At 36.2% G+C, this 22150-nt stretch overlaps 5 protein-coding genes across 6 annotated transcripts; 1 reads left to right on the forward strand and 4 right to left on the reverse strand.

Moving 5' to 3' along the window:
* Positions 1-6865: 6865 nt before the first annotated feature.
* LOC121799276 (major allergen Pru ar 1-like) lies at positions 6866-7497 on the reverse strand. The gene has a single exon (XM_042198596.1). It carries the CDS (start codon positions 7461-7463, stop codon positions 6987-6989), a length of 477 nt encoding a protein of 158 aa, XP_042054530.1. The 5' UTR covers positions 7464-7497; the 3' UTR covers positions 6866-6986.
* A 1450-nt stretch (positions 7498-8947) lies between these two features.
* Positions 8948-9659, reverse strand: LOC121799212 (major allergen Pru ar 1-like). The gene has a single exon (XM_042198551.1). The coding sequence runs from the start codon at positions 9563-9565 to the stop codon at positions 9089-9091; it is 477 nt and encodes a 158-aa protein (XP_042054485.1). The 5' UTR covers positions 9566-9659; the 3' UTR covers positions 8948-9088.
* A 3206-nt stretch (positions 9660-12865) lies between these two features.
* Positions 12866-14888, forward strand: LOC121799739 (putative late blight resistance protein homolog R1A-10). 2 transcript variants are annotated; one of them, XM_042199194.1, is made up of 2 exons: positions 12866-14685; positions 14780-14888. In XM_042199194.1, the coding sequence occupies exon 1, from the start codon at positions 12866-12868 to the stop codon at positions 13880-13882; it is 1017 nt and encodes a 338-aa protein (XP_042055128.1). In that variant the 3' UTR covers positions 13883-14685; positions 14780-14888. The 2 variants fall into 2 exon arrangements, with proteins under 2 accessions (XP_042055128.1, XP_042055129.1); XM_042199195.1 differs by having other exon boundaries at positions 12866-14658.
* A 266-nt stretch (positions 14889-15154) lies between these two features.
* On the reverse strand, positions 15155-16059 carry LOC121799740 (major allergen Pru ar 1-like). The gene has a single exon (XM_042199196.1). It carries the CDS (start codon positions 15779-15781, stop codon positions 15305-15307), a length of 477 nt encoding a protein of 158 aa, XP_042055130.1. The 5' UTR covers positions 15782-16059; the 3' UTR covers positions 15155-15304.
* A 2867-nt stretch (positions 16060-18926) lies between these two features.
* Positions 18927-19646, reverse strand: LOC121798914 (major allergen Pru ar 1-like). Its single transcript, XM_042198177.1, has one exon. The coding sequence runs from the start codon at positions 19580-19582 to the stop codon at positions 19106-19108; it is 477 nt and encodes a 158-aa protein (XP_042054111.1). The 5' UTR covers positions 19583-19646; the 3' UTR covers positions 18927-19105.
* Between the last annotated feature and the right edge of the window lie 2504 nt (positions 19647-22150).

The raw sequence follows: 22150 nt of genomic DNA on the forward strand, positions 1-22150 counted from the left end.
GATGCAACGATTATTGTGGCTAAGCTCCAGGAGCTACGGCTAAACCACATCCAACTAATCAAAGACGATATAGAGAAGGATCTTCTCGATATCGAGGATTTGGAGAGGTGTTTTGCCGCCTTTGTGATGGACACAGAGAAGAAGCGGACAGCAAAATATTTGCGTACATTGATCTTCCAAGGTGAAATTACTGATACCGCCATCTTCTCAGGCTTCAAATCTTTGCAAGTCCTTATTCTTGCCTGTGATAAACTTACGAAGTTGTCGAGTTCCATTAGTGAGCTGATATATTTGAGGAATCTTAATATTTCAAGAACACGAATTGAAAGCTTGCCAGATCAGATTTCTGAACTCCACTGCTTACAAACATTGCATGCTTTGACAAGATCTCTAAAGGAACTGCCAAGTACGTTTAATGACTTGATTAGTTTACAGCATCTTTATATTCAGAGTGATGTAAAGTTGCCTTCCGAGATTGGGAGATTAACTAATCTTCAAGCACTCAAGTTTAGGGTGGGTGAGCAGAAAGGATATAGGATTGAAGAAGAGCTGGGGAGTTTGAACAATCTCAAACGACTATCCATTGAGAATCTGGAAAAAGTAACTGATGGCGAAGACGCAAAGAAAGCCAAATAATTATCTGAGAAGCAAAACTTAATATCATTGGAGTTAGAATGGGGTGAAAATGGACAAGGTGAAAGAACTAATGAGCTTCCTAAAGAAAACAAAGAAAGAAAGGATGAGGCTGTGTTGGAAGCCCTCGAACTTCAACCAGATCTAGAGAGGTTAAAGATTGCGGGATTCAAAGGCAAAAGATTTCCATCATGGACTCAGTTGATGAAGAGTTTTTGATAAGGCTTGACAGTTTGACTGAGATCACACTAAGTAGCTGCCAAGAATGTGAAGAAATCCCCTCAGTTGGCCACTTGCCTAATCTCAAAACTCTTAGTTTAAGGAGATTGAGCAATGTGAGGTTGATAAATTCTTCATTCTACGGGACTGGGAATGACATCAGAGTCATCTTTCCAGCACTTGAAAGTATCTTACTGTTAAATATGGCTGAGCTGAGCGAGTGGACACAGATAGAATTTGCCAATGAAGTGAAGGTATTTCCTCGCCTTCAATCCTTGAAGATGTACCACTGTTACAAATTGGGATGTCTCCCAAACTGGTTATTCTGTAACACTCATTGTCTCTCGGAGTTGGATATAAGGCATTGCCCCAAGTTGAGAGAGTTACCAGATGGTCTACACACCCTCAATTCTTTGGAGCAGATTACTATAAGAGGCTGTCGAAATCTGAAGTCCATAGCGACTTCAAGTAGTGGGAGGAGCTTTACTTCCCTCCGCAGTTTGGAGATTTGTGACTGTCAAGAGCTGATAACAGTGGTGGAGCCATCAGCCCCTTCGCTCAAGAAAGTGTCTTTGGTGGAACTAACGAGCCTTCAGAATCTACCTAGGTTTCTTGATTGCTTGGCAGCATCACCTCTGCTCGAACAACTAAGCATTGTTGGTGTCCCTAAATCCATGTCCACTTCTAGTGTCAAGAGCTGGCCTTTTCACATATTGCGAAAATTGGAGATCGATGTTAGTAGGGAGTGGTCAAAAGAGACTAGTATCGCCATTCGATTGGCAGTTGATGGCACATTGCCAAACTACCGATCTTCACTTGGTGTGCTAACATTGACAGGGATAGAAACCTCAATTGGAAATCTCACTGCTCTTTATAGTTTAGAGTTGGGGAATTTCGGAGGAGAAAAGTGAATCATTATAAATTTTAAGTCCAAGATATAAGTCTTTTCTACTTTAATAGGATCTTCATTCTACATCTGAATTCTTCTCACATGATCTGCTTTTTTTGTAGTGTAGATAAATGGAACGCCAAAACAATTTCTGCCAATTGAATTGATATTGGTTTATTGAGATAATTTTTCAGTGATGTTCTGTGAATCTTCTTTTTTTTTTGGCAGTGCATGAAACTTTTTTCAGTGATTGGAATTTTATTTTCTCATTAAAACATACTCCTACTTGAAACACAAGTTATTATCGGTCAAAGCCGAGAGGTACATAAGCACCATAAAACATCACATAGAATACTTAACACCTTCGTCACAATAAAACAAAGTTGAACATAAGAACATTTTTTGGGAATAAAAGTAGAAAGACCAAAAAACATACTATACTACTTAGAATTTAAGTAACAGAAGTCCTACCTGAAAGGTAGTTAATTCGTTATTTATAAAATAGAATCCCAACCCATTTGCTTAAATCTTAACTTGTAGTATTTCCTTCCTGTCTCAAAAATAGCGTGCATGATAAATCAATGAATTAAACTTATTTAAAACTCCAGCTTCCTCTATCTCATTGTTTAATCACAGAATTAAACTCCAGCCCAAACTTTAGAATTTATCCATTCCAATTTTACACCAGTTGGCCCAAAAATTTATACCGCCTAAGTCAGTAGTTCATCCCAAGCAGGTTGACAGATTTAGACAGCATTTTGACTGTGTCGATGATGCCGACAAATATGAGGTAAAAAACTAGTACTATCCACATTTATCTTAGCTCTTATTACGCACCATTCGGCATTCATATATGAATTGAGTTAGTATAACTTTAAATTTAATTACACTACGGTTTTAATTTTATGCTACCAAAGCGGAGGCATCCTACTTCAATCATATAAAACCATCTCTCGGTTGGAATAAGCTAGAAATGAAACACCACTCGGGAATATTTATATTAGTTATACTAACATAAAATCTTAGCTATTAGATTATGAAATAATGTCCAAGTGATTATATTCTGAATTTTAAAAATTATTAAATAAACTTAAAGGGTATTAATGTCAATTCTTATACATGGAAGTTAAAACTAAACACTTTCTCTCTACTCAAAATCATCTTAAAACTTTAAATTTACGTAACTTTTTCGATTTAAATTATTTTTTCATAAAAAATATATCAAGTAAAGGAAATTTTATAAAGATTCTAACGATATCTCAATTGCATATATTTCGATGATGATTGGATGATAAAATTTTACAATTTTAATTTCAATTTTCGTACATGTTGATAATCAGATTTTATATCAATAAATGCATCAAATTTTTTTTAATATAATACATGTACAATATCAATAAAATTGTGTTGATACTTTTGGTTACTAGTGTTGAAATCACATGTCATTGTGTTGATATTTGCATTATAATATGTTGATATAAAAAAAATTGTGAAAATTACAACGTGTTATAATAGATTGACTATTTTACCATTAGAGTTTGGGATTGGAAGAGTGAAACCTCGAGTTTTCCCAGAAATTTTGAAATTTAAGAAGAGTAAGAATAAATGCTGCATAGTGGAGGATATAATTAATCGGTTTGTTTTAAGATTAAAGATTTGATATATAATAAATCGCCCATAAATTGTAATGAATTCCTCCTTACATGGATTGACCGAATTTTCCATGATGGACAAATTTACCCTTGTAATAAGTACTATACAATATTATTAATAGTGTAATGCTATTTATATAGAAGAAATCTAGGTCATCAAACTCAAGAGCAAGTTAATCAATCATATTAAAAGCATATTATCATTCAAAGGGTGGAAGGACTATGGTTCTTCTATATATTGATATACTGTAGAAATAGATAGGGGTGAATCAGTACGATATACCATACCGAGAACGCAATATCGCATATCGTACTGAAAACTGAGATATGATAAAATATTATATTGATATCATACCGAATTTTCGGTATACCGCATTTAAATTCGGTATGGTTAATTTTTTATACTGTTACCTTAGCATAATTGTGGTATACCAAAAATTTGGTATGGTTAATTTTTTATACAGTTGCCTTACCGTTATTACGGTATACCACACTTTTACTAAAGTACAATATACCATAATACCCACAACAAAATTTTTATCCATACTCGATTACTTGGTGTTAGATTTATGATGAACCCAAAGTTGATAGGGTGGAATTGGGCTTGATTGCTCCTTTTATCCCTTATGAAGCTGAATGCATCTGATTTTCTTACAAAATTATCAATATTTGACCTTACAAAAATGTTACACTTCCTCGTATTCTAATATGTAGAGTTCATCATCTATTTCCAATAATGTTGGGATTGCCAGCTTCATTTATGTATAATTCGTATATTTTATAATATGTGTAAATCATATTGTCAGCTTTAGTTATAAAGTCTAATAAAGATATTGTTATAGAGATCCCAATTACAATTATGATTAATTTTTGGATAGCTAATGAAATAAAGAAGTTTGTATTTGAGATACTTTGGAGCTGCATGTTGGAATAAAATTAAACTTGATTTTTGTAGTAGATATGATAAATATCTATTATGAAGAACTCTCTAGATATTAGTAGATATTAAAATATCTAACATTTTAAGAGAATTCTCTATATTATAGATATTATGTAAGAATTCTCTAGAATTAGTAGGTATTAAAATATTTAGATATTTTAGTAGAATTCCCTAGAATGTTAAAAAAATATCTAGATTTTTATGAGAAAAAATGTAGATGTAAAATATTATAGAATCTAGTAGAGAATTTTAGAATATTAAATGCATGCCTATAACTATAAATATTGCATAGTTGTACCATTTTCCACAAGTTGAGAACTCGAGAAGTTTGAGAAATAAAAGTGTTTCTTTGTGTTCCCACATTACCAACATCTCCTAAATCATTTCCCACATAACCCATTCCCCTCTCAAATATTTCTACCAATCTAAATTACTCCTCCAACAAATACCTTATATTCCAACACTGCTAAGTCTATACATGTGATTTTGATGGCCGTTGTTGTCGTCTCTATAGTTCTAACAGTTCCCAAAATATGGGAATGAAATCTGATCAGGCTGGGGTCAATGTTGACAATAAAGAATCAAAAGCTCATATGATTCAAATCTTAATATCTTCATTTGATAAAAAACTAGAGAAGTTGTATGTAGATATGAAGGAGCCTACACTCCTCGATTAGTGTCAATTGGTCCACTTCATTATAATCAACTCCAACTTCAAGGCATGGAAGTTTCCAAAGTGAAACTCATGCATAATTTCATGAGCAGATTTGGGATTGGAGGTGCATTCCTTAGTCAAATGCAAAGGAAGAAAGCTCTTAACTATATTTGCCACTTTCAGTTGAGAGCTCCAAACACTGGAAACATGCACGTGCTATTTGAAGGAATTGGGCATTCGGGGGAAACTAGCTTATTTTCCTCAAACCATCGAGAGATCCACTCCTCTCATAAAAAACAAGCCTAGTTTCCCACGAATGCCCAATTTTCTTCAAATTGCACGTGCAAGTTTCAACTGAGATATATCCGAGTGTTTGAAACTCTGAACTGCATTTGCCACTTTCAGTTGACTTGGGCAAGGTAGCAGGGGCGTTTGTCTTGAAATGCCTCAACTGTTTCATCTTCCATATATTTGCTTCAACTTTAAGCGCTTCAAGCGCTCGGTTATATCTTAGTGGAAACTTGCACGTACAGTTTGACGGAATTGGCATTCGTGAAAACTAAGCTTATTTTCCTCAAACCATCGATAGATCCACTCATCTCATGAAAAAAGGCCTAGTTTCCCACGAATGCCCAATTTCTTCAAATTGCACGTGCAAGTTTACACTTAGATATATCCGAGTGTTTGAAGCTCTGAATTGTCTTTGCCACTTTCAGTTGACTTGGGCAAGATAGCAGATGCATTTGTCTTGAAATGCCTCAACTGTTTCATCTTCCAAATATCTGCTTCAACTTTAAGCGTAGGACATGCATGAGGTTTCAACTACAAGACTAAGACTTTGTATGTTGCTAAGTTGCTTCAACTTTGAAGGATGAACTGACAGCATGGACGAAGGCAATGTATCTCAAATGAATCATATTGTATATGTCATTGTTAATCTTGGAGAACTTGAAGAGGGAGAACATTGAAAACTTGTAGCGATTTGAGCAATCCAAAGAATTGTTTTTCGGACATCCGACATTTGGAAAAACAAATAAATGAGCGGATATAAGAAGCATAAGGTATTAACTTAAAAACCAAATGCATTGAAAATCATAAGGTATTAACTTATCATTAATTTCCTTTGCTTTGATTAATCAGTATTTGTGTATGCAACGCCAGATAATATCGTGATAGTGTCCAAGAAGACATTTCATAAGATTCATTTTATTTGATCGTCACAGGCATCAAACCTATTTGTTTGAATTAGTAGTATGTATCTTTTACATACTATGTTGATTATATAGTTGGTTCTTTTTAAATTTTTAACTCCTCTTTTGCCTTCCCACTTGTCTTCAGCTGTTGCTATTTCAGTTGTCTATGTAGTAAGAAATGGCAAAAGTGCATGCACAAGCGGAGGCGTTGCTAGAGTAGGTGAAGAGTCTAATGTACAATTTCAACAAAGAACAATATAGTTTATGTATTTATTATGAATTTAAATAAAGTGTAAAACAATAATTTTATTTAATATAATTTCATTTTTGAATTTGTTTTGCTCTAAGTATTATAATAATTAAAAATAAATTAATTCAAATAAAATTATTAAAAATTCAATATTGCAAATGGACTGATATTTCGGAGCACACCATTTTCAGCTTGCACACGCAAAACTGCTCGCAAGTTTGCGAAGAGGCTTATAACGAGCATGATTTGTGCTAGCTAAGTGCTAGCAAATAGGTCATTGGTGAGCGAAAAAGCCCTTTTTTCCAAGCAAATTGGTGCTCGCAAATGAGCGTTTATTTTGTAGTGCGATATTGAAATCCTAAGATTAATATTTGGTCTTAGTAATGCAATAAAATATGGTCCAATTTTGATCACAATCCATGTGAAGGAAACAATGATCATAATTCATACATGTTATTAATTGGAAAACTCAAAGTAAAAAAAAAACAAAAAGAAGAAATTACACAAACAAACATGCATAGTATTCAAACAAGGTGGTTATCAATATTGTAGCTTTTAGGCATCAGGATTGGCATGGAGGTAAGCCTCAATGGCCTTGAACATAGCACTGGCCGACTCTTTCCCTTCCTTGATCTTCTCCTCACTAATCACAGCATCACCCTTTGTGTTGTAGATGCTTCTCTTCTTGCAAATGCTTCCTCCATCTTCAGTCGGGACGATCTTGACATGATAAGTAATGGATTCAATAGCTTCTCCAAGAACATCGCCCTCAACTATGCTGTAACTGTGGGTCAAGTTCTCCTTGTCGATGGCATCCACACGGTGCTTCACGCTCTTGTACTGACTCCCTTCCCCAAAATGGATAAGCTTGATGGTCCCAACGCCACCATCCCCTTCCAAGATCTCGACGTTCTTGATGGCCTGAGGCATGATCTTGGGGACGAGGGTGTCGACATCAAGCACCGCGGCCTTAAAAAGCTTTGCGGCTGAGATGGAGGAAGGGATCTCGGTATCGTAAGTGATGGCACCCATGATTAGTTGAAGTAAAATGATATGTGTAATGGTTGTAAATATGGCTTAATTAGATGGGAGAATGAGAGAAGCTCAGTTGCATATTTATAGCATATAATAGAAGGTTCTCATTTTTATTTGTGTGGGAAGCAGCCAGCCCAATTCGTTGAACAGAAAGGTCAACTCTTCACATGCTAACAATAGAGTTCAAAATAATTTTAAAAAATTAAAAATAAAAAAAAAACTAAAAATAAAATAACAATAGAGTTCCATAGTATTTTATTAGATTTCTTAATATTAACCACCACCACCACCACCACCACCACCACCGACACCGACTATATTTTTTTGTATTTGGTACAGATTCCCTACATTAAAAAATATACAACTTGTCTGTATTTTCGTATGTATCATGTGTGAAAGTCGTATTTACCTTACTAAATGTGAAGGCCATGACTTCGCATTGTCAAGTTACTCATACAATGATTATTGGTCAACTTCATCTAGAATTTCATCAACTTTATTGTTTCTTTAAACGATTCATTTCATCCAATTGCGTTTGTTATCATAGTTTTTAGGCCCATATATCAACTTTTTAAATTTCAATGTTTTCGAACCGTCCTTTCCATACTTTGTTTCAAAATTTAATATATGCTTCTTCCATTACCTTATAATTACCGAATATGAAAACACACGAGTTTAATGTGAAATTGATAAAGTAAAATAGAGATACAAAAATTATCGCAAAAAAAAAAAAATTAATTTTAGGAGACAGACCAAAATAACAAAAATAGACTAATTTTTGGAGACATAGAGAGTATTTAGTTTCTACCTTGTATGACATATTATAAGCTATTTTACTTTTAGTTTTTAACTTTTTATACGTGTTCACCAACTTTTTTTTCAAACAATCTCTAGTTCTTTAATTTAAATTACTAATTCGATTGAATTTACAAGGGAAAGAAAACAAAAAAAATCATGATGATTGGTTAAATTCTGATCCATCGCGTAATTTTCAAACTGACCAATTATATTATAACTTTGATATTTTTCTCAATTGTCCCATAGCAAAAAATTTCATCATGTTACGTTTCTAAATTTATAAACGTAATGTATACATATGTAAAAATTAAAGACATAATTGACTAATTGGGTCATTTAAATAGCGAATTTTTGTTTACGTGATATTTTTCGTTTCCAAAAGCATACATAATTTCTCGCAAATCATTGACTATGAGACAATTAAAAAAATGTCAACGTTATGATATAATGTGCGATTTTTTAAAGTTTTGGGATCGACCAAAATTTGACCAAATTTCGTGGTTTTCTTTTGGCCATTTACCCAAGCCCTTTGTCATTTTTTGTTGATTACTTACATGTTTTGTTTATGATATGTATACAGATTATTATTTCCTATGCATTCTTAATTTACATTACCCTAAATAATCTATTCCACATTAATTTTCCCTTTCATCATCTTTTTGCTTCTTTGTACTGCTCATATGTTGTGAAACGGTTCAATAAGTAGAATTGTAGAAATTACGAATACAACAAAAATGCATGTTATTGGAAATGCAAAGTCGAAGAAACAAAGAAACAAAATCACACAAAACAATAGTTTTCAAGCATGTGTATAATTGGAGGTTTTAGGCATCAGGATTGGCAAGGAGGTAAGCCTCAATGGCCTTGAACATAGCCATGGCCTTCTCTTTCCCTTCCTTAATCTTCTCCTCACTAATCTCAGCATCACCCTTTGTGTTGTAGATGCTTCTGTTCTTACAAATGCTTCCTCCATCTTCAGTTGGGACGATCTTCACATGATATGTAACGGATTCAATCACTCCTCCAAGAACATAGCCCTCGATTATGCTGTAACTGTGGGTCAAGTTCTCCTTGTCGATAGCATCCACACGGTGCTTGACGCTCTTGTACTGACTCCCTTCGCCAAAATGGATAAGCTTGATGGTCCCAACGCCACCATCCCCTTCCAAGATCTCGACGTTCTTGATTGCCTGAGGCATGATCTTGGGGACGAGGGTGTCAACATCGAGCACCACGGCCTTAAAAATCCTTGCGGCCGAGATGGAGGAAGGGATCTCAATATCGTAAGTGATGGCACCCATGATTAGATGAAGTAAAATGAGAAAAATGTAGTTGTAATTAAGTAGGAAGATTTGTGTAATATGGTTGTAAATGTGGCTAAGTGATATGGGAAAATGTGAGATCGGAGCTCCCTATTTATAGCATAGAATCGAAGGTTCACTTCTTAACTGTATAAAATGTGGGCTTGTGTGTGTAGCCAAAATTGTTGATAACAAAGTCTACTCTTCTTTCTGGTGGAGAGTGGTAGGTGCATGGCGTTCCAATATTGACTAGTCTTCGCAAGTTACACTAGAATATTTCACCAATAAATTTCCATGATTTATCCCCCATAGAAATAGACTAATTGTGAAGACATGAATTTTAATGCGTAATTAATACCCATAAATAATAAAGTAAAAGAGCATAGAAGAAAAAGTTATCATGAATATGAACTATTTGTATGAGACACAAGAAAATTCGATTTATTTATATGAGATGGAAGGAGTATTTTCAACCTTCATATAAATATAGTACTCCATAAATTATAATTTAATCATTAATAACACTTAAAATTTACATATTTCTTTTGATAAATAACCACATTTTCAGTTAAGGAACTATAAAAATGTTTATGTTGAAAAGTGAACACATTAGAGCATTTCTAATGGTAATAGGCCAGGTAAGTCATAGGCTAGCCACAAACTCCTCCAGCCACATCATCAGGACTAAAACTCCTCCTGCCACATCATCAGGACAAGCAACTGGACAAGCAATAGGCTAGCAATAAGCTAGCCACAATAAACAAAATTATAAAAAATAAATAATTAACAATCACACAAAATACGGAATTAAATTTACGACACAGATACGCGAAAATTCAATAATAATATTTAAATTAAAAAAAGTACATTAATTAAAAAAAATTACATTAATTAAAAAAAAATCTAACGACGTGCAGTCCTTCACGGCCACAACTCTTCAATTAAATCCTTTTGGAGTCGAATATGAGCATCCACTTGGCGCATGTCGGCATGTGCCTTGAGGCGGCCGACTTCATCGTGAGGTACCCCCCTTCGTACATTGGGGGCGGCCACACCGTGGCTTGGGCCGACTTCATTAGCATCGTCATTGGCCCAACTAGTCAGTTGTACACCTTCATCTTCGACAATCATGTTGTGCAGGATAATACAGGCATACATTATATCAGCAATGCAGTCGACATGTCACAAACGCGTTGGACCCCTAATTGCCGCCCATCGAGACTGGAGCACACCAAATGCGCGCTCCACGTCCTTACGCGCCGACTCCTGCCGTTCCGCAAAGTAGGTATTCCTCTCATCTGATGCACATCTGATCGTCTTCACAAAGACGGGCCACCTAGGGTATATCTCATCCGCCAAGTAGTAGCCCATATCATGCTGGTTCCCGTTGGCGATAAAACTGATGGCCGGACCGACGCCCTGGCACTGCTCGTTGAAAAGGGGCGACGAGTTGAGGACGTTGAGGTCGTTGTTCGACCCGGCTACCCCAAAATATGCATGCCAAATCCACAGCTGGTAATCAGCTACGGTCTCAGGATCATCGTGGGATTCTTTCCCTTGTAGTCGGTCGTGTAGAACCCTTTCCAAGCAGCGGGACAATTCTTCCACTCTCAATGCATACAATCTATGCTGCCCAACATCCCGAGGAACCCATGCTTCTCCCCGTGCATCTGCATCAGATCCTGGCACTCTTCAAGGGCAGGGCTTTGAAGATACTGATCAAAGAATATTTCAATGACGCCCTGACAGAAATACTTCAGACAATCCAAGGCAGTCGTCTCACCGATGTGGAGGTACTCGTCCCACATGTCTGCCGCGCCTTCGTAGGCCAACTGCCAGCCGCATCGTACCTGAACCGGAAACACAAATATCGACGCTCCAAATCATCAACGATACGCATAAACACTGCCCTACACATCCTAAAACGCCGCCTGAAAAGAGGCGCCCCAAACCGCGGCTCCTCCGCAAAGTAGTCTTCATATAGCCGCTGATATGCAGCTACGTGATCCCGATCAATCACTGCTCGTCGGTGGACAACGGGTGGAGGTCGAGGTACCGCCGGCTGCAAGGCCCTTTGTATCAACCGGTTTATCTAGCGGGACGTATATGCCTCCAACTATTCGTTCATTTGCCGTTCGTACTCCTCGGCATCCCCACCACTACCACCTGCGTTACTCATTTCACGTTGTTGCTCTTGTACAGAAATTAAGATTGAGAGAAAACTCGTTAAAACAAGTGGTGCGAATAAAAATGACGCGTAAATCGCGTATATATAGTGTTTCAAAAAATTTAAAAAAAAATAAAATTGAGCTGGCCGATCGCTCGCCGATCAGGAGCCTGCAATGGCGGCCAGCCGACCGGCGAGCGGATCGGCCAGCACCTGAAAATCGGCGTCGGATCGCCGATGTTTTCGCCGAAATGGCGCTCGCCGGTTCCAATGGTTCGGCGAGCGGACCGGCCAGCGTCGGGAATCGGCTAGCCTGTCCGCTCGCCGCCATCGGAGGTTATCTTAACTAGCGTTTGATTTTTGGGAACGACTACGACCCCACGCACGCGAAAATTATGTTCCAAAGTTGGAAGTTTGAAGTAGTAATTCTCAATTTTTTGATCATCAACTCAAAGATGGCATATGCAGCCGTTCATTTATGAACCATTCATTTCCTTGAAAGAGTTTCTCGAAGAATTCCCCGATGAGACGCCAAGCAATTTGTACGATCGTATCAAGCAAGCTGCGCGTGAAGCAGAACACCTTATTGTATCTATCATATCGGAGGAAAATCAACCTCAGCGCTGTGCTCCTTTAACAGGAAAATCCAAATTAAAACGCCAAGTGAAAATGATAATGGAGCAAACTAATTCAATCAGTATTGAGGTGAGGAACATGAAGCATAATAAAGCTGCCACAATCAAAGATGCAGTGCAAACTGGTGCTTCTTCTACTGCAGCAGGTTTGCCATCTATCGACTCTATGGTTGGTTTACATGAAGATTTGATAGCAATTAAGTCTCGATTGTGTGAAGAATCGCCCAATTTACAAGTTATCCCTATTTGTGGTATGGGTGGTATAGGCAAGACCACTCTTGCAAGAAGTGTTTATGATGATCCACTGACCCAACAGCATTTTTATATTCGTGTTTGGGTTAAGATATCACAGGATTAGAGTGCAGATGTGATTCTTTCTGAGCTCTTAGCTTCCATGAAAGAATTTGACAATGAAAGATTTGGTGGATTGGTTGGGGAAAAGGTGTTCAAAATCTTGAAATGTAGACGGTATCTCATCATAATGGATGATACATCATAATGGATGATATTTGGAGTGTGGAGGCTTGGGATGAGATAAGAGCTATACTTCCCGATGATGGTAATGGAAGTCGAGTCATTTTAACCACGAGACTAACCGATGTTGCTGCTTATCCTGACCCTCGTAGCCCTCTTCATGAGATGCGTTTAATGGATGAAATTCAAAGTTGTCATCTGCTCCGGAAGAAGGTGTTTGGTCCCCAAGATTGTCCTTTGGAACTGGAGAGAATTGTGGAAGAGATTGCAAGGAACTGTAGAGGACTGCCTCTTGCAGTTGTGGTTGTTGCAGGAATGCTATCCACAGTTGGAGAAAATCCAGCTTCGTGGAAGGCTATTGCTGAAGACGTAAGATCAGCTGTTACTTCAAAGGGACAGTTTGAGAGTATATTGTCTCTGAGTTACACTCACTTGCCTCATTATCTGAGGCCATGTTTCTTGTACATGGGAATGTTTCCCCAAGATCATGAGATCTGTGCCTCAAAACTCATACTATTATGGGTAGCTGAGAACTTTGTGAGACATCCCGATGGATCCAAAAGCTTAGAAGAAGAGGCAAAAGAGTGTCTGAAGGATCTCGTGAGACGAAATCTTGTTTTTGTTAACAAGAGGAAGTTTGATGGCGAGATCAAAAGTTGCAGCCTCCATGATCTAATGCGAGATTTGTGTGTAAGAAAAGCGCATGAAGGGAAGTTCTTTTTGGATTTTGGGGGCTGGCATGATAGGAGGTATTTTCCTCTTGCAATCAGAGAAAATCAGCGTCGTGTAAGTGTTTCTCCTTCGGGTTTACCATACCTTTCTAAAATAGATAGCTTAACCATCCATACAATTATGTGCTTCCATGTAAAATCTGTAGCAAATATGTTGGAAAGATTTGGATTGCTGAGGGTATTGGACGTAGGGGATGTTTATGTGAGATCACTGCCATATGAACTATTTGACCTGTTAAACCTAGTATACCTTTCTATATACTATCATGGAAGGATACCTGCAGCCATTTCTAAGCTTCATAATCTTTAAACTTTAACACTTCATTCAATGAATGCATGGAGACGTTTCAAAGCTCGTTGGATCAATTTGCCACACGAAATCTGGACCTTGCCTCAATTAAGACATCTTGTCTTCTATGGACGGTTACCTGATCCAGAAGAAAGAATAACTTCTAGTCTAGAAAACCTCCAAACACTTTCTTTAGTTTCACATGCCATGTGTAGTGAAAGGATTTTGAGAATGATCCCAAATCTAAAGAAATTGGAAATCGATTGTTCTGATTGTCGTCCGAGCCAAAGTTTCCTGAACAATCTGGTACTTCTGCATCAACTCGAAGATTTGAAACTTCGTTCATCTTCGAGTGATGAAATTTTCCACAGGGACATGTTCACTTTTCCGAGGACGCTGAAAAAGCTGACTTTAAGTCGCGTGCCTCTTCCTTGGGAGGAGCTGACTGTTGTTGGTTCGTTGCCAAATCTTCGGGTGCTCAAACTAACCTACTGGGCTTGCAAAGCAGACACGTGGGAAACAACTGAAGGAGAGTTCCCTCAGCTGGAATTTCTGTTGATAGAACAGTCTGGTCTCAAGTATTGGATAACTGAAAGTAGCCATTTCCCAATGCTCAAGTGTCTAGTGCTCGATGACTGTTGGGATCTCTCTGAAGTTCCCGAAGGCATTGGAGAAATTCCAACACTTGAACTGATTGAGGTGAAGGGAATAGTGAGAGAGTCGCTCATGGAGTTGGCCAAGAAGATTCAGGAGGAGCATAAAGAATGGGGAAACGATGCCTTTCAAGTTCGTTGCATGTATCGTCAATGATATGCTCTTCCCAGGTTTTTGTGGATGGAAAAGATTCACTGCTGCTGATCATGTATTTGCATACAAATCATTATTAAGTTAGGTCTGCAATTTTTTGTGACATTTCAGGTGTTAGAGAAAATGGCAGAAAGAGAAGTCAAGGCCCCAAGTGCGCAGTGGTGTTCCATGAATTACTACTAAGAACAGGGGAATGATATGAGTTTGGTCCTAGGCCAGGTTAGATCTTTGTAATATCCCATAAAACTAAAACATAAAATGATTTCAGCCACATTTTATACAATAACTTATTTCAAAGAATGATATAACAAGATATATACTAGCATTGCTGACTATGGTTTTATTTGGAGTTTGGTTTCATGTTTTATGATGTTTTGGAACCTCAATGCCAATATTGTTGATCGATCCAGTGAGTACAACGTGAATTGTACTTCAGTGATCTTTTTGAATACTTAGAAATAATGCTAGTTTGTGGACAACTTGATGTAGTTTTTATATAGGAAAAAAGAACCATTTGATGAGAAGAATACAACAAAAATGCATGTTATTGGAAAATACAAAGTCGAAGAAACAAAGAAACAAAATCACACAAAACAATAGTTTTCAAGCATGCATGGACGTGTATAACTGAAGCTTTTAGGCATCAGGATTGGCAAGGAGGTAAGCTTCAATGGCCTTGAACATAGCCATGGCCTTCTCTTTTCCTTCCTTGATCTTCTCCTCACTAATCTCAGCATCACCATTTGTGTTGTAGATGCTTCTGTTCTTACATATGCTCCCTCCATCTTCAGTTGGGACGATCTTCACATGATAAGTAACGGATTCAATAACTCCTCCAAGAACATCGCCCTCGATTATGCTGTAACTGTGGGTCAAGTTCTCCTTGTCGATAGCATCCACACGGTGCTTCACGCTCTTGTACTGACTCCCTTCCCCAAAATGGATAAGCTTGATGGTCCCAACGCCACCATCCCCTTCCAAGATCTCGACGTTCTTGATTGCCTGAGGCATGATCTTGGGGACGAGGGTGTCAACATCGAGCACCACGGCCTTAAAAATCTTTGCAGCCGAGATGGAGGAAGGGATCTCAATATCGTAAGTGATGGCACCCATGATAAGATGAAGTAAAATGAGAAAAGTGAAGTTATAAGTAGGAAGATGAGATTTGTGTAGTAATGGTTGTAAATGTGGCTTTTAGTGAGATGGGAACATGAGAGAATAATAGCTCCCTATTTATAGCATAGAATCGAAGGTTCTGTGTCTTAAATCTTAATTGTGTGGGCTTGTGTGTGTAACCAGGAGTAGTTGGATAAAATATGTCTACGCTTTCTTTTGTTTGATAGTGTTAAATTAGTGCTCATGGCGTGCCTATATTGACCTGTCTTCGCTTAGTTGCTGTAGAATTTCTTATTCATTTCTTTAATTTGATTTTTTTGGAGCGATTCTTATTCATTTCTTTAATTTGATTTTTTTGGAGCGATCTATTGTGATGTTACAATTGATTATTGTTTGGTACAGATTCCATACGTTATAAACTAATTATACAGCTTCGAACGTTAACCATTTTATATACATTCAAATGGGAAGGCCATGACTTCACATTACAAATTCATTCCTTCATATGCGATCAAAGTCAACATCATCTAGAATGTCAAATACTCCTATTACTTTATTTTAATAGTTCATCCAATTGCATCTTATTTATTACTCCGTTCGTCCGCGATTACATTGTATTTTTTGGCGATTCAAATTTGAAGAATGTGAGTGGAAAAAACTAGTGAAATATGGATTTCACTTTAAATAGTACTCCCCCGTCTGCGAAAAAATATCCCATTTTGCCGGGGTGTATGTGATTAAAGTCTCGTTTACTTTTTCTAAGTAAGTGGACTATACTATTCACCTAAATCATTACAATCACATTCCATACTAAGGACCCGTTTGATAAACTAGTAATACCTAGATATAGATAATTATATGGTCATTTCTAAGTATTTGATATCATATTTAAGTTACCATCTCGGCCCTTGTTTATCTCCATGGCCCATCCGAGCCCGCAGATTTACCCCCAAAATACAGTGATATGTATCTCACAAATTTGGTCGGATAGCATATCTCCCTCAATTTATTTACCTAGAAAAGAAAAAATTTCTCCTTCGTACCCTTGCGTCAATCTTCAGCCATATACTCCAAAAAATTTTGCATTCCTCCAAGTAAATCTGTATCAACTCTTCCTCCAAGTAAATCTGCGTTAAAATGAACAAGCAAATTCAAAGTCCATTGCCAAAATTTCCATTCGGTGCTCATTCATCACCAAATTTTCTCTCTTTTTTTTTATAATAATGAAATTCTTTGTGAGCTATTCAATTTGTTGCCTTTCTTGTGATGATATTATTTTTATTTGTTTCCTTCAATTCAATATAATCGATGAATTTTTTAATTTTTGGAACAATTTTTTTCTCATAAGGTTTTTGAAGAGTTCTGTTTGTGGCTTATAAACCCTACATGTGTGATTACGTACACTTCTTCTCTAGGATTTGTTTAAGGCTTTCTCATAATTGAGGTGAACTCATTATCTTCCTACCACAGTTGTGCACTGTTCTATTTCTTTGTGCAAATATTAAAGCATTACTTATTCAATAATTTGGTTTATCTTTTTTTTGTATTCATATACCCAACAATCTATTGTGCGTAATTCAGGAATATAATGATTGGCATTTAAAAACTTATCATAGTAAATTTTTGTAATTTTGTATAGGTCTGCCTTATATGCTTGAGAAATTAAATCATTTATAAGTGAATTACGGTCCAATATATAGGCGAATTATTGACGTTTTACGTGACAGTGTTATAGAGCAAGCCGCCGTGAGAAATAAGGAGGGAAAAAAGAGAGACAAATGTGATATTGTTTTTTTGTTCCCACCTAGATTATATTGGAAATAAGATTTAATTATGTCAATGCAACAAGGACAATTTCGGAAATAATTGAATTTAATTAGGACAAATTTGTCATTGCATATTTATTTCTGATTTCATAACTTTCCTATCAAACAAAGTGAGCTTATTAGAAAAAAAAATTAACTAGGATATCAAACGTGTGTTATTAAAACCATACCTTTCCCTAACTTGGTCTAAATATTGATCACTAACTAACCTATGCATATCCCACATCACTTATCAAACATGCCCTAATAGTAGTATATAAAGTGAGGTTCATATTCCACTAACTCAATTCCCCATTTTTCTTCATAAAATCAAATAAATTTTTAAAATCCATGCCGAGTCAAAATAGTACTGTGGACGGTTTGAGTAAAATAAGTTAATGATGCTCCATTTGAGCATGCTTACTGCCGATGATATATTGAGTATCTCTAATTCCCAAGGATCTTATAAAATAATTTCTGAAAATATACCTGTTTATTCCCAAAATATAAATCTGTTTATGAATACAAATAGACAAATAACATATCTAAAATAAAAGATACTCCACTTAGGCAGGCATGCTCCTAGGGATCAAAATGAGATATGGAATGGGTCTTTTTCTTAAATTTCTAACTTTGATATAATCAAGTTTGTTGCTTGCTCAATTTAACTCATTTCTTTTTTAGTAGTGCTAGAGCTTTGAATGCATTATTGATTGTACTGTAATAAATTCTAACTACTTAAGTTTTTCTAAGCTTGGTAAAAAAAATTGAGGAACAAGATATCTCTGGCGCACCGAGTCACGATTTTATGAAGTAACAATATTACCTCTATATCAATTACCACTACACAAGATACCAAGAATAAAATGTTTATTAATTAGAAAATAAGTCTCATTAATTTATTAGAGGTTTATTAGTAGCTATTTAAATTATAAAGTTTGGTCAAATTCAGGTCCGACCCATGGAGTTTAAAGTTAGAATATTAAATTATGAAGTATCAATTTTTCTCAATTTTCCTATCTATATATAAAATGTGTTCTTTGATTGATATTTAAAAATATGATTTAAGTATTTATTTCATCTTATTACGTTTTTCTTATTTTAATTAAAAATGCCAACTTGGATATCATACATTTTGTATATAAAAGGGACAACTCAGAAAAATTGAAATTTTATGATTTATTAGTTAAATTTTAAATTTCGTAGGATGAATCAGAATTTGACCAAACTCGGGGATTTAAATAGCTATGAACTTTAAATAAATTAATGAGATATATTTGCTGATCGATAGACATTTTATTTCACAATTATATAACGTGCTAAGTGCCAACAAATGCTAAATGAGTAATCTCGTTCACATTATATTGATATAGAAAAACAAAGAACCCTTTGATTAGAAGAAAACATCGAAAATACATGTTATTGGAAATGCAACGTCGAAGAAACAAGAAACAAAATCACACAAAACAATAGTTTTCAAGCATGCATGGCTCATGGCTGTGTATAATTGGAGGTTTTAGGCATCAGGATTGGCAAGGAGGTAAGCCTCAATGGCCTTGAACATAGCCATGGCCTTCTCTTTCCCTTCCTTAATCTTCTCCTCACTAATCTCAGCATCACCCTTTGTGTTGTAGATGCTTCTGTTCTTGCAAATGCTCCCTCCATCTTCAGTTGGGACGATCTTCACATGATATGTAACGGATTCAATCACTCCTCCAAGAACATCGCCCTCGATTATGCTGTAACTGTGGGTCAAGTTCTCCTTGTCGATAGCATCAACACGGTGCTTCACGCTCTTGTACTGACTCCCTTCGCCAAAATGGATAAGCTTGATGGTCCCAACGCCACCATCCCCTTCCAAGATCTCGACGTTCTTGATTGCCTGAGGCATGATCTTGGGGACGAGGGTGTCAACATCGAGCACCACGGCCTTAAAAATCCTTGCGGCCGAGATGGAGGAAGAGATCTCAATATCGTAAGTGATGGCACCCATGATTAGATGAAGTAAAATGAGAAAAGTGAAGTTATAAGTAGGATGGTTTGTGTAATGAGATGGGAAAATGAGAGAATATGAGCTCCCTATTTATAGTATAGAATCGAAGGTTCACTTTTTATTTTCTTAATTGTGTGGCCTTGTGTGTGTACGTAGCCAAAGTTGTTGAATACTAACAAAGTCTACTCTTTTTTTTGGTGGCGAGTGTGAAACAAGTGTGCATGGCGTTCCAATTTTGACTAGTCTTCGCAAGTTGCAGTATAATTTCATCTTCGTTCCTTACATTAAATTTCTAGGTTTAGTATAGTAAGTTCATGTGAAGGGCATGACTTCACATTACGAGTCCATTCTTTCATGTACGTACGATTATATATAGTCAACCTTCTAGAAAGGCAATTACTACTTTATTTAAATAATGCTGCCAACTTTTTCTTATTTAGATTTTAGGCTCATCAACTTATTTTATTATTATCAGTTTGCATTGTTTTTCGCCATCCTTACCACATTTGGTTCCAACTTATATTACTCTTAGTTTAAGTTTTTGGTCACTCTTCCAACTTTCAATTATAAATAAAAGTATCACTATATGTTTGTCCTAGAATCCTAGTACGTACCAACCTGCTTTATATATAAAAAAAATATATGGTATTTTAGAGTGCAACTAGTGTAATATTCGTGCGATACACAAGAATTTAGTTTTGCACGTTGTTACATACTCCCTCCTCGTTTTTTTCATTTAGGCGTTTCATAGTACTAGAATTTCTTATTTTAGTAAAAAAGAAATGTATTCGCTACTATAAAATGGAGGGAGTACAAACTTTCAATATTCGTGTATTATTTTTTCATGTAAATACACAAACTTCCAATATTTTCTGATTTTTTCCTGAAGTTCTACTTTTAAATTTAAACGTATAAACTTTAAATTTTCTAATTTTTCCCCATATTAACAATTCCTTTTTTCTTAACTTTTGTCATGTTCTAATTTTATCCCAAATGTTTCCTTTTTCTGATTTACTCCCCCATCCCATAATAATTGTCACTCTTTTTCATTTCGGTCCGTCCCATAATAATTGTCACACTTCATATTTACCATAAATGTTTTGTAGGTCCCACATTCCATTAACTTACTTCACTCACATTTTATTATAAAACTAATATAAAAAAGTGGGTCTCACATTCCATAACTTTTCCAACTAACTTTTTTTTACATTTCTTAAAATTTGTACCCACAATAAGAGTGACAAATATTGTGGGACGGAGAGAATAAATAATAACAAATGCAAAACCAATATGGGATTCTCCCTATCCTCCTGATATCTTCTCCCAACATAGACGTCACAACGGTCCGGGAACCAGCGGTTCACGGTTCGGAACCGCCGGTTCCGGTTCAAGAAAATCATGAACCTGAACCGGCCCGTCCTAGGTCCGACGGTTCCGGTTCCTGAACCGTGAACCGGCGGTTCATCTCAACCGCCGGAACTGCCGGTTCCTATCGGGTTCCGGGCCGGTTCGTCCGGTTCGGCGGTTCATAGAATTTTTATTTTTTTTATTAACATTGTAAATGTAATTTAAGTAAAAAATGTAAATATACTTGCATAAATAAAATTATAATGATGCGATGTACAAATGCAATTTTATTGATACAAATTACAACTTAAAATTTACAAATTTATAAATGAAAATGATTCGAGCACAACTTAAATTTAAAATTTAAGTTGAGATGCCTACGTATCTTCAATGCTCAATTGCATTTTGGAATCAAAGTCCAAGTAGTTCTCTTACCTTGCTTACCTATTTGGCTTGATAAGAGGAATTGACCTACTCTTCTTCGCCGGGGAAGTAGTCTTGGTCGGGTTGTACTACTTGATTGTCCCAATCTACTAAAAGTATTTTATGTACCCAAACTTGCAAAGTATAGTTTTATATACCATACCGCCATATGTATTTAATACTTGCAATGTTATGTACCCAAACTTGCAAAAACGTTGTACATCTAAGACCATTTTAAGGTTAAAGTATGTGAGAAATAATTTGGTGATGTTAGAACTATTTTAAAATTATATCATAATTATTTTTATTTTGATTTTGAATGTCATTGGAATCATTTTATGTAATAAGTAATGTATAGAAGAATCTTAAATTTTGTGACAATAATGAAAAATAGACATTTTGCATAGTCAATATCAACAAAAAGTAAAACATTAAATGATAAGTTATAGTTATTTTTTGTGTAAATAGACTGATTTGTATTTAATAAAATTGTACAAATAAATATTATTTTCGACAAAAATAAAATAAAATGACAACTAGAATTTAAAATCATTAAACTATTTAATATTAATTTTTTATAAAAAATATATATAAAGAATAAGTAATGTTTATAAAAGTTGCCGGAACCGCCGGTTCGGAACCACCGGTTACGGTTTGCCAAAATTTGGAACCTGAACCGGCCCGGGGGAACCAGCGGTTCTGGTCACGGTTCGAACCGTCGCCGACGGTTCCGGTTTCGGTTCGGAACCGCCGGTGACGGTTCCGGGCCGGTTCGGCCGGTTCGGTTCGGTTTGGGGA

This window comes from Salvia splendens, chromosome 4 (assembly GCF_004379255.2).
Source record: "Salvia splendens isolate huo1 chromosome 4, SspV2, whole genome shotgun sequence".
Taxonomy (NCBI): Eukaryota; Viridiplantae; Streptophyta; class Magnoliopsida; order Lamiales; family Lamiaceae; genus Salvia; species Salvia splendens.

Coding starts and splice junctions, on each gene's coding strand:
- LOC121799276 (XM_042198596.1), bottom strand. CDS start 7,463: ATGGGTGCCATCACTTACGATACCGAGATCCCTTCCTCCATCTCAGCC.
- LOC121799212 (XM_042198551.1), bottom strand. CDS start 9,565: ATGGGTGCCATCACTTACGATATTGAGATCCCTTCCTCCATCTCGGCC.
- LOC121799739 (XM_042199194.1), top strand. CDS start 12,866: ATGGATGATATTTGGAGTGTGGAGGCTTGGGATGAGATAAGAGCTATA.
- LOC121799740 (XM_042199196.1), bottom strand. CDS start 15,781: ATGGGTGCCATCACTTACGATATTGAGATCCCTTCCTCCATCTCGGCT.
- LOC121798914 (XM_042198177.1), bottom strand. CDS start 19,582: ATGGGTGCCATCACTTACGATATTGAGATCTCTTCCTCCATCTCGGCC.